Consider the following 13,054-nt stretch of genomic DNA (forward strand, 5'->3'; position numbering starts at 1 on the left):
ACGAAGTCTGTGAGAAGCGACGCCCTTATCAAAGATGGACGCCCGATCAGAACTTCCGCCTCCTAAAAACAAAAAAAGAGTGGCGGGGGAAATCTCGCGGGACAAGCACAGAGGCCTCTCTAGCTTCTGAAACGGGAGAGCGAAAGCAACGGCGTCTCTATGGTTCGGCCCGAGGTGCAAGGGGAGCGTTACAACGCGTGAAAGACTAGGGGGCCTGCATCCGGCGGCCGCGGTGCATTGTGGTAGAGGCGTCGTGGGGAGTTTGTGCTTCGCGCCCGAGCCGAGCGGAACGAGTCGCCATGGTGAGTAAAAAAGGAGATAAAGCGTGAGCGGCCCTCGTTTTATTAGGCTGAGGCACGAAAAGGCGGCTGAAATTATTTGCAGAAAAGTTAAGAGGGGCCGTAAAGAATAAACAGCTTCGTCCCGCTGCTTCTCTGCAGTGGGCCTGAGGTGGCCATGGCGGCGATGGGAGGTCTGTCAGTTAACTGCTTAACGCTTTTGGGGAAAGGAATCCCTTTCTCTTCCTCTCTCACTCTCGAGAGACCCTGCACTGTTCCCAGGAGGAAGAAGCCGCCGGAGTCCCAAGCCGCCCTCGGGAGGGATGGTCACAGGGGCTACTCGGAAGGAGATACTCCGCGTCGCATCCAACTCCGTGCGAAGTTCTTTTGAAGATTTTTTTTTTGTCCCCTGCCGTTCCCCATGTATTTGGCAAACCAAAAAGAAAGGCCCGCCTTGAGCGGAGAAGTAACGGTCCCTTTCCGGCAGAGAGAAATGATTGGGGACGTTTATCGCCTGTTCTTTTTTTTTAAAAAAAAAATATATTTAAAAATGAATTGCAGAAAATCAAATCAAAAAAAAAATTCTGATGATAAACGAATAGGAGTAGTAACAGTATAATTATAATTGGTCCGGCTTTACAATGTTTTTTTTAATTAATTGTTCTGGGGGGCGAAGCTCTAGAACAGGGGTCTTCAAACTTGGCCCTTTTATGACTTGTGGACTTCAACTCCCAGAATTCCTCAGGCACGCTGTCTGAGGAATTCTGGGAGTTGAAGTCCACAAGTCATAAAAGGGCCAAGTTTGAAGACCCCTGCTCTAGAACCATGTCAGTGGCCAGTTGCTGAAATGGAAGGATGAACCTTCCCATGGTATGTATGCATCAGACTAAAGCTACATTGATTTCTGTGTGTAAAAATAGCGTGTGTGCAGGAACAAAAATATTTGGATTTGACATATCTAACTTTTAATGGGGCTCTAAGGCAGGCATGTCAAACTGCCAGCCCATCCGCGCCCACCCCATTGCCGGCAATGGGGGAAAAGTCACAATACGTTGTGTAACGTTGCGGGTTTGCCATGCCTGCTCTAAGGCTTCTGCGATATTTGTTGATGCTGTTTTAATATTGTTGTCTTTTCTTTTCAGTCTCATACAATTCTCCTTGTTCAGCCTACCAAACGACCTGAAGGCAGGACTTATGCAGATTATGAATCTGTAAATGAATGTATGGAAGGTAATTTTTTAAACTTTAAATGAGTTTTAAAGGGGAGTTCATTGTTAGAATGAGATCAGTCACTTGTAGGAAAATAGCTAATAAGGCTTGTATTCTTGTACCATGTGCCAATTAAAATAATACAGGCAGTCCTCAATTTACAACAGTTTAGTGACTGTTCAAAGTGGCAATAACAGCACTGAAAAAAGTGACTTATGACCATTTTTCACAGATACAACCTTTCCAGCATGTCCATGATCATGTGATCAAAATTCAGAAGCTTGGCAGCTGGTTCATATTTATGACCATTACTGTGTCCCAAGATCATGTGATCACCTTTTGGGACCTGACAAAGTCAAATCGGGAAGCCAGATTCACTTAACAACTGGGTTACTAACTTGTGAATCTGCAGTGATTCACTTATCAACCGAGGCAACAAAGGTTGTAAAATGGGGCAAAATTCACTTAAATGTCTCACTTAACAGAAATTTTGGACTCAGTTGTGGTCCTAAGTCAAGGACTACCTGTAATTAACTTCAGAGAGCTGCTTCTATGTGCTTAGAAACACTGGTTTGAAATCAAGTTGAAAGTATTGCACAGTTGTAAACTCTGTACCTTTTATTACAGACATGTCAAACACAAGGCCCGGGGGCTGGATCCAGCCCACGAAGTGGTTTCATGTGGCCCGTGAAGCCATCCTGGAAACAGTGAGGGAACGGCCCCCACTGCCTTGGCCCTGGCCCAGAGACCCTCCTCCTGCCACAGACCCTCAGATCTGTCCCACTCCTGCCCAGGCCCCCATAGGCACCCTTGATGTAAAGCTGGCCACGCCCACCCAGTAGGCCATATGCACTCTAGCCATGCCCACCCAGTAGGCCACGCCCACCCTGGCCATACCCACCCAGCCCCCTGAGGGCAACCGCAATGCTGATGTGGCCCTCAATGAAATTGAGTTTGACACCCCTGTTTTATTAGATTAATGAAGTAAATGTCATTGATGATCCCTGCTCTAGCAGTTTGACACAAGGATATTTTATGTAACCCAATACCCCTCAGCTTTGGGCATTATAGTCAGTGATGCAGAAATAGCCAACATCCCAGAAGACAAGCTCAGGATCCAAAAAGATCTTGACAAACTTGAACAATGGCCCTATCCAACAAAATGAGTTTTAATGTGGAAAAAAGTTTTACATTTAGGCAGGAAAAACCAAAGGTTTCAAGTACAGATTAGGTGAGACCTGGCTCAAAAATAAAAACTGTGAGAGGGACCTTGGAGTCCTAGTGGACGATCACTTGACTATGAGCTAGCAGTGTGCAGCAGCAGCCAAAAAAGCTAATACAATCCTGGGTTGTATAAACAGAGGTGTAGAATCAAGCTCACACGAAGTATTAGTACTGCTTTATAAAACCCTAGTGAGACCACACCTGGAATACTGCAACCAATTTTGGTCACCATACTACAAAAAAGATGTTTAGACCTTGGAAAAAGTTCAGAGAAGAGCAACTAGAATAATCCAAGGCCTGGAGACTAAAACATATGAAGAACAGTTGCAAGACTTGGGTTTGGCTAGTCTAAAAAGAAGAAATAGGGGAGACACGATAGCAGTATCATACCACAAAGAAGAGGGCATTTTCACCAAAGCACCAGAGGGCAAGACAAGAAACTGGTTGGAAACTGACCAAAGAGAGAAGTAAGCTGGAATTAAGGTGAAACTTCCTAACAATGAGTACAATTAATCAGTGGAACAGCTTCCCTTCAGAAATCAGGGGTGCTCCATCACTGGGGATTTTTAAGAAGAGACTAGACAGTCACTTGTCTGAAATGGTATAAGTTCTCCTGCTCAAGCAGGGGGCTGGGCTAGAAGACCTCCAAGGTCCCTTCCAATTCAATTCTGTTCTATTCGAGATGAGATGATATTTAGTAAGGTCCACCCCTTACGGAATGGGACGGAACAGAATAGAACAGCAGAACAGAACAGAAAATTAGAATAGAACAGAACAGAGCTGGAAGGGACCTTGAATGTCTTCTAGTCCAGCCCCCTGCTCCAACAGGAGAACCTATACCATCTCAGACAAATCAGTCCCTTCTTAAAAACTTCCTGGTTGGAGCATTTACAAGTTCTGGAAGCAGGTTGTTCCACTGATTAATTTTCTAACTGACAGGAAATTTCTCCTTAGCTCTAAGTTGCTTCTCTCTTTGATTAGTTTCCATCTGTTGCTTCTTGTCCTGCTTTCAGGTGCTTTGGAGAATAGAAATAGAACTGAATATTGAAAAGTTTGATTCTGTGAACAGTTTAATGCAGAAGGTTGAAAATGACGAATCTAGTATCTTACTTTTCTTGCAATTCTTATACAAAATTGTAAAGCTATTTTATGCTGTGTTTATATATCACCTAATAGGTGAATCTGTTGCCTTTTAACATTAATTCCTAGCTTTAGCATTTTTCTGTTATTGTTTGTATTTTTTAACATTCAAGTACTCTGACAAGTAGGCATCACAAATGTTTAATGTAACTGCTAAACATCATCCTTTTATTTTTTAGGAGTTTGTAAAATGTATGAAGAACACCTGAAGAGAATGAATCCTAACAGTCCTTCCATTACATATGATATTAGCCAGTTATTTGATTTCATCGATGATTTGGCTGACCTTAGCTGCCTTGTGTATGTATCATATCATTTAACTTCTACAATTTTACTTCTACTGTAAATATATATGCTGGTTTGCACATATATAATTAGATTTTTAATGTTACTGGTCCTTGCTTCTGCCTCTTGAATTAATATGTGTGAGATATTTAATGAGTATTACTCTGAATGTAAATGTTTTTGAAGCAACTATAATTTATCTGACGCTGCTTTGGTTATCTAGAAGATATTTAGTATCAAATTAATATTGTCACCCATCTCACAAAATCCACTCTAATTTTCATTTACCATTGTAGAACCAATGCTTGGGTAGTTTTGTAATTTACTATAACCTAAAATTAGCTGACAGTGAAGTACAAAATCCTGATTTGGATTGTATTCAGTATTAACTGGTTGGAGCAGTGGGCTAATGCCTCCTTAAGTAACACCAGCTGCCTGCAATTAGTGCAGGTTCGAGTCCCACCAGGCTCAAGGTTGACTCAGCCTTCCATCCTTCCCAGGTAGGTAAAATGAGGACCCAGATTGTTGGGGGCAATAAGCTGACTTTGTAATAATGCCGCTTGGGGGGGGCAGAAAGCCCTAATAAGCAGGCATATACATAGAATGAAGGCTATTGCTAAGCACATTGATTTAGATTTTAGATTTAGATTTTATTAGATTTATATACTGCCCTTTCCCGAAGGACTCAGGGCGGTTTACAGGGCATTTTAAAATCACATCAATATAAAATTTGTGCTTCAGATTGTAAGCCGCCCTGAGTCTTTGGAGAAGGGCGGGATATAAATGGGATTAAAAAAAAATACCAGAATTCCACAATTTATTCCTGTCATTTGTGGGAAATAGCAATTGCGGCCGATGGTTAATGGACAATTTATTTTTTTTGCACTTTCGATCCCTGGTGACCACCTGGACTAATCCCTGCAGTTTTCTTGAGCAGGGTTTTTCCCCCCCCCAGTGGTGATGGGGTCATCGCTTCCTTCCCAGGGCTGAGAGAGAATGGCTGGCCCAAAGTCACTCAGCTGACAGTGCCTAGAACAAGATTTAGAACTCATAGTCTCTCAGTTTCTAGCCTCATGCCTTAAGTATAACACTAAACTGGCTCTCCAAAGAATGTTTACATGGAAGACATTTCCAATTTGTTGACTTGATTAATTCCTTAATTAATAACCTTAATTCCAAGAATGCAACAAGAGTTCATGGAATACAGTAGAACATGAGAGAAGTAGTCAATGAAGAGTTAACAAAAACCTATGTGAACCAAAGATAAGAAGTAAATGTAGGATACATAGCTTTCTGCTGGGAGATAAAAACTACTTGTGAAGAGTCCTCTCTCACCTTAAGTATATATTATAAGTACAATCTAATGGAATGTCAACAGTTTTTATTGAATAATCTCAGTATAAACAGAAATTGCAAAAATATTTGAACGGTGGAATTATTTAGGAATACACCCATAGGTATTTTATATTGTACTAATTCACAGATAGACATTTATGAATCTATTGGAGTATACTAATTGCTAAATTCAGTGTTGTGATAGTGGACTTTTCCAAATGCATTCCCTTGTAAAGATAGAACAACTGTTCAACAGGGCTTTAAATTTAAGTTCCTTAAAAAGATAGCTAATATTATTCTGATTTTTTTTCTCTTTGCCATTGAGTGTTTAGATTTTAGGAAGCCACCAGAGGGCATGCATGTCATATTATATTGCCAACTGCCCAGAGATGTATTTTGCTGATAGGGCAAGTAAATATATAAAGACTTGTATGTCTTTTAAATAAATATATAATCCTTTGTAGTCATAACAGTCTAAATGATACATCTAATATTGCATCTTTTATGACATGCTGTACTATACTGATGGTATACGTCTACGATAAAATCCAAAGAGCTTAAGCTTTTTTTAAAAAAATGAGTAAGTGTTGGTTTTATTACATATTTCAATACATATTGAAATAGAATGAAATATAATTTCTGCCTAAATTTTGTTATAAAATTACATTCAAGAAAATAATTATTACTTCAGAAACGCAAAATAATTGTTTTTGGAAATAGGGTATTTCATAATGTTGGGAATTACTGGTTTTAAGAAAATGTTTTGCAGAAATGTATGATGAAAAGCAATATTAAAAAATATTAACCTATTTTTTTTCCCTACCAGCTATCGTGCTGATACTCAGACATACCAGCCGTACAATAAAGATTGGATAAAGGAGAAGATCTATGTTCTTCTCCGCAGACAAGCTCAGCAAGCAAGCAAATAATGGGGCACTGAGGGAGGGCGTGTACAGCATACTGTAGTGAAAGTCTTGTATTGTAGTCCACTGTTCATTCTTATAAGCCTATGACTAGGACTGAGTCAGTTAGAACTGTAAGAGACTTGTTCAGTTCCAGAAGAATATGTCTTTTACAGGAATTTAATTTTTAATTTTTCACTTTACTTAGTTTTATTTTGTTCAGGGTCCTCAAGATTATTCACATCTCCTTCGCCATCATTGCTATATGTACTCCTCAGAGAGGGGGAGATCAATAGTATTACTTGGAGGCAGTGAAAAATCATAGCGAAAAATAAAATAAATGCTCTTTAGTTAAACATGTTGAGTGATGGTTTTATAAGCTGGGTATATAACTTGTAGAGCATTCATTTTAAAAAGTATATATATTTTCCAGTTCATATTGGATTCTTAATTCACACATTAAGCCAGATTGCGTGTAACTACAATTTGTTGAATAGATTGACACAACATATTAAAGTATAAACCAGGAATTGGGCAATCCTGTCACTTTGCAGCATTCTGCATTGCCAAATTTTGGTGATAAAATTGTCACATTTTGTTATTTGTGATTTCCTCCTCCCCCCGCCCTTAGTTCTAAAAATTAGGATTAACATGGATGAAGCTTCTGGATTTCATCTCTGGTATTGCCCCTCCTCTCTAAACCAATCCAGAATTCATATTTTTGGGGTTGATTGTACATAAGCTTGGCAGTTTGGTAGGATTTAAACATGGAAATAGCATATTTGTGGGAATCGTAATGCTTCCGTTTCACATTGCACTAAACTACCAGATTATTATTGTTTATTAAATTTATACGCTGCTCATCTTGTGGTTCATGGTGACTGAGTGGCTTACAGTGTAATAAAACATACAGATAGAAAAACAATTGTAAGTATAAAAACATTAAAATTACAGAAGATTTTAAAAGATGTAGAACATTCTAACTCTTTGCTACCATGTAGTAGCTGTCTGAAGGTTTGCAGTCCAGATCTCTGCCGTAGGTTTAATTTCCCAAAAACAATTAACTGGATTATTTCAGGGAATAGAGGCAAAAATGGAAGAGGAACGAATTTCAGTCTTAAAATATGAAGAAAAGCCAGAATATTTTGGTTTCGCTCTTTTCAGTAAATTGGTTCCTGCAGTCTCTGCCTTGCCCTTTACTTGTTGCCCATTTTAAACGGAACCAAAGGTTTATGCATTGAGGTAAGCAAAAAAATCAGAAGAACTACACATGTACTCGAGCACAACATACAAATCCAGCTTTGGAGTTGCCACGTACCATTTCATGGCAAAATTAAAATATAAATGAACAGGCTCTTTGGAAAAGTTAAGGAAATGATTGGTCCATTAGTGGGGGAAAGTGGCAAGAAGGTGACAAGCAATAGGGAGAAAGCAGAACTATTTAATTCGTTTTTTGCATCTGTCTTTACACAAAGGGAAAAAACAGTCCAACCTACCAAAACCAGTGCCATAAAAACCAGAATAGAAACGCAAGTTAAGATAGGCAAAAAAATGGTAAGTGAACACCTGTCCAGCCTAGACGAGTTCAAATCACCAGGGCCAGATGGATTACATCCCAAAGTTCTCAAGGAACTGGCAGACGTGATCTCAGAACCACTGAACTATATTTTTCATAGATCCTGGAGCACTGGGGAACTACCAGAGGACTGGAAGAGAGCTGATGTACGGTAGTTCCCATCTTCAAAAAAGGGAAAAAAATAGATCCAGGAAACTACAGACCTATCAGCCTGACCTCAATACCTGGGAAGATTCTGGAAAAGATAAACAACAAATCAGCAAACACCTTGATGCAAACAAAGTCATCACTAAAAGTCAACATGGGTTTGTCAAAAACAGATCATGCCAGACAAATCTTATTACATTCTTTGACCAAGTGACAAAATTAGTGGACCAGAGGAATGCTCTAGATATAATTTACTTGGACTTCAGTAAGGCATGTAGATCACAACCTACTACTTGATAAGATAGAAAAATGTGGGTTAGACAGCATCACCACCAGATGGATTCGTAGCTGGCTGACAGGCCATACTCAGCATGTGGTCCTCAATGGAACCGCATCTACATGGAAGGAAGTGTGTAGTGGGGTGCCCCAGGGCTCTGTTCTGGGCCCAGTGCTCTTCAATATCTTCATTAACGATTTGGATGAGGGGATAGATGGGGAACTCATCAAATTTGCAGACGATACCAAGCTGGCAGGAATAGCCAATACTCCAGAAGATAGGCTTAAGATACAGAAGGATCTGGACAGACTCGAACACTGGGCACTATCTAACAAAATGAAATTCAATGGTGGAAAAATGTAAGGCTCTACATTTAGGCAGGAAAAATCAAATGCACAGGTATAGTATAGGTGGTACCTTGCACGATAGTAGTAACTGTGAGAGGGATCTCGGAGTCCTAGTAGACAATCACTTAAATATGAGCCAGCAGTGTGCTGCAGCTGCCAAAAAAGCCAACACAGTGCTAGGCTGCATTAACAGAGGGATAGAATCAAGATCAAGTGAAGTACTAATACCACTTTACAATGCTTTGGTAAGGCCACACCTGGAATACTGCATCCAGTTTTGGTCACCACGATGTAAAAAAGATGTCGAGACTCTAGAAAGGGTACAGAGAAGAGCAACCAAGATGATTAGGGGGCTGGAGGCTAAAACATATAGGGAACAGTTGCTGGAATTGGGTATGTGTAGTTTAATGAAGAGAAGGGTGAGGGGTGACATGATAGCAGTGATCCAATATCTCAGGGGCTGCCACAAAGAGGAGGGAGTCAAGCTATTCTCCAAAGCACTTGAAGGCAGGACAAGAAGCAACGGATGGAAACTAGTCAAGGAGAGAAGCAACCTAGAACTAAGGAGAAACTTCCTGACAGAACAATTAACCGGTGGAACAACCTGCCTCCAGAGGTGGTGAATGCTCCAACACTGGAGGTTTTTAATTTAATTTAATTTAAATTAATTTTATTAGATTTATATACCGCCCTTTCCCGAAGGACTCAGGGCGGTTTACAGGGTATTTAAAATCAGTAATACAAATACAAAAGTTAAAAAACAATTAAAAAAGATTAAATCATCCCTTAAACTAAAAATCCCGGTTAAAAAATTCTCAGCCTATTATTATTATTATTATTATTATTATTATTATTATTATTATTATTATTATTATTATTATTATTATTATTATTATTATTATTATTATTATTATTCAGTGCTATGAACTAAGCCTGGGTTCTCAATGGTTGCTGTATTAACACTTAAATACCAGTAGTTCACTAGGAAAAAAAGTTGTATTCTATAAATCCCTGCAGTTGAAGTTCTTGTTATCTGATTACTGACCTCCCCAGAAGCAGCTGCTTTCCCACTACACAATACAGTTCCAACCACTTTCAAAACTAATAAGCAAAGGAAGTACATTAAAACATTTTATTATATACAAAAGAAGCAAGCTAGAATGAAAAATCCTGTTTTTGGAGTGATATATGTCAAATTATTGTTATTACAAGTGATAAGAGGGTTTTTATTACATTTACCATGACAGAATGTAAAAAGTATTGTGAACTGGATTCAGAATTGCTTATCCATTAATATAGAGGGTCTAGTTTTGACTAAGGTCAACAGATATTACAGAACATTATTTATGGTGATATTGTTTAGTTGGTTCTCTGTGCCCTCTCACCATTGCCTCTGTGTGCAGCCCCCCTGCGTTGCACCCTGGCTAGCATGCAAGCATGAACTAATCGAACTAGCAATCATAGGCAGCCAATCCACTCTAATAACTAGATTCCCTGGCTTTCGATGTACAAATGCCATACACAAAATAAATATGTTGCCTCTCACATTCCACAGGATCTTCCAAATTTTCAGGAAGATTTACAGGGGTCAGAGTGGGAATCAATCAATCCTTCAGTGAGTAGAGTTCTGTGAGTAGAGTCCATATCACAGATTATCTGTATTTAATTCAGTTTATTTAAACCTTGGAAGATATAACACTAAGCAAAATGGAATTGCAATTTTACTTGACATTTTAAATTGGATTGGATTGGATTTGTATATTGGTTTTAATTTAGAAGTATCTCCAACAACTTAAGGAAAAGCCAATTATATTGGGATGTTTTGTTTCCTCTGATACATATCATTACTGCATATCGTTACCACTTCATTATCACAAAATCTAATTCTCATTAGGCTATTCTGGCTGGCTTCCATTTGCTTTCACGTCATTTCATTGCTCTGAATTTGAGATTAGATAGGTGACTCGGCTGTGTTTCAGGAGTATTCCTGGTCCGCACACATTTCCTTTCAGTGTTCAAGGATAGAGAAGATAACCCAGTTCTTTGAATATTAAAAAAAAACACACCACCAAATGGATTGGTATGGTAGTATATAAAAATGCTGGGTTGCAGCATATATTAAGGAAACTGAAATACAATTTTATTTCCTTAACACTAATGAGAAAACCTATTTTGCACATATGCATGTTTATAGTCTTTAGCCAGGGTGAGAGATAACCTATAATATTCCAATGAATTCTGCAACTGGTACAAGAGGAAAAATCTATGCCTATGCAATTAATGCTTCTTTAACTGGTGGGTAGAGCCAGAATGTCTTTTACTTTCTGTTTAATTTCTTTACTGGGACATCTTGAATAGCTAAAATAGGAATGGATGGGAAGAGTAAAATGGTTGAGCTAAGGAGTATGGTGGCTCACGATGCTGGGCTGACAATTAGCAGGCTCACGTTCAATATCTCGTTTCTGCTACGGGACGAGCAACTCAGCAGTTCAAAAGCGGGCAACCGTGTGTACATAAATGGATACCACTTCAACTGGGCAACTTAACGGGGATGGGCATCCCCCAAGCGACAGTGATATCCCTTTCAATTCTTTCAACCGAGGAGTGCATCAGCGCTCCTAACACAACTGTAATAGTAATGGTTACACTCCGGACTTGCTGTTCTGCAAGCAAAAAACATGGAATTCGAGACTAAATAGATGGAACATTTGAAACTCTTGAAATGATTTGTCAGTGATACAAGTATTTAAAATCAAGCACGATATGGCAAAAGTGCACATGGAGAGTTTTTTCTCTCTCAAAAAAGCCTAGGACCAGAGGTCAGAAGGAGAATTCAAATAAAAGTATTTTTCACACGTTGCAGAATTTATCTGCAGAAATCATTCTCACAAAAACCAGATAAATTAGTAATTTGAGTGGCTTTAATAGGGGACTGAATAAATTTATGAAGGACAGGTGTATATGTGAAGATCTACTAATCTTGAATATTACCTCTGGGCTCAGGCCAATATATTTCCAAATTCTAGGCACAGAGTAACAACCACGGAGAGGGATATATCATCTCTTGTTCATGACTACCCTAGTGGCATCTGATTAGCCACTGGAAAAATAAGCTGGATTTAAATGCCCCTTGGTTTAATCTAGTTGGGCTATGTTTATGTTCCAAACTGAAGGAAGAAAGGTGAGCTATTTTTGCAGAGTGCTGTCTATTCTCTTGGAGTTTTTATCAATTGAAATTATCCAGCCCTCCCCATAACAAGTGAAATTCTACAGTGTGCAAAGCTTGATTCAGGCCAGTATGCCTGGGTAGGGCATTGGTTATTTCCATAGTATTTATGCTGTAAGTAAATAAAAACACATAAATTCAGCAACTAAAAATAATCTGAAGTTTACCATTCACAAGATAAATATCTGAGTAAGCTGTGATTAGCTAATTCACATAAAGCAAGCCTTATGCTTAAGCTTGCATAGAATGTCTATTCAATTTTCATTTGTGTTCTGTATATGGAGTGCATTGTGTATACCAAAAATAGTAATGAACTAGAGCTCAACTTTATCAGAAATGTGTCTCTGATTGCCGGTCTGCAACAAAAAGAAGATACTTGTATAAGCCTCAATTGAATTAAACTTTACTTAAAAGAAAAGGATTATTGATCAATTCCTAGAGGTTCTGTCTGCATGATGTGGACATTTATTTTTCTGTGGAATCCTGGGTGCTCAATGAGCTTGGTTGTTTGCTTGCAGATATTTCATTACCCAACTAGGGAGCATCATCAGTGTTAGTGAATGTGGAGCTTGTTTTGTGTTTATATACGGTAGCTCGGCTAGTGCTTATTTTATTATTTTATTTATCCAATTTATACAGGTAGTCCTTGATACACGACCACAATTGAGCCCAAAATTTCTGTTGCCAAGTGACACATTTGTTAAAGTTAGTTTGGTCCCAGTTTATGATGTTTCTTGATCCAGTCCTTAAGTGAATCACTGTGGTTATTAAATTAGTAACATGATGTTAAGGGAATCTGGCTTCCTCACTGACTTTGCTTGTCAGAAGGTCACAAAAGTTGATCACATGACCCTGGGGCACTGCAACCATCATAAATATGAGCCAATTGCCAAACATCGTGATCTTGGGGATGCTGCAATGGTTGTGTGATAAATAGTCATAAATCAGTTTTTCCAGTGCTGTTGTAATTCCAAATGGTCACTAAATGAATTGTTGTAAGTCAAGGACTACCTGTAATCTATACAACAAGGTTGCTGACAGGCATATGGTTTTCTCCTTGATAGTCCCTTGATTAGGGTATTATTTTCTGATTCTTTATCTGGTGTTA

General features: G+C 38.9%; 1 protein-coding gene across 1 annotated transcript; it reads left to right on the top strand.

Moving 5' to 3' along the window:
• The first annotated feature begins 121 nt into the window (after positions 1 to 121).
• ERH (ERH mRNA splicing and mitosis factor) lies at positions 122 to 7,236 on the top strand. The gene is made up of 4 exons (XM_083368993.1): positions 122 to 302; positions 1,421 to 1,508; positions 4,031 to 4,151; positions 6,298 to 7,236. The coding sequence occupies exons 1-4, from the start codon at positions 300 to 302 to the stop codon at positions 6,398 to 6,400; spliced, it is 315 nt and encodes a 104-aa protein (XP_083225119.1). The 5' UTR covers positions 122 to 299; the 3' UTR covers positions 6,401 to 7,236.
• Positions 7,237 to 13,054: the final 5,818 nt, after the last annotated feature.

This window comes from Vipera ursinii (assembly GCF_947247035.1).
Source record: "Vipera ursinii genome assembly, chromosome: 1".
In the NCBI taxonomy this organism is placed as follows: domain Eukaryota; kingdom Metazoa; phylum Chordata; class Lepidosauria; order Squamata; family Viperidae; genus Vipera; species Vipera ursinii.

Bases quoted from the DNA above. Each gene is read 5' to 3' on its own strand.
- ERH (XM_083368993.1), top strand. The intron at 1,509-4,030 runs GTAATTTTTTAA...TTTATTTTTTAG, and splicing joins TGTAAATGAATGTATGGAAG to GAGTTTGTAAAATGTATGAA. The intron at 4,152-6,297 runs GTATGTATCATA...TTTCCCTACCAG, and splicing joins GCTGACCTTAGCTGCCTTGT to CTATCGTGCTGATACTCAGA.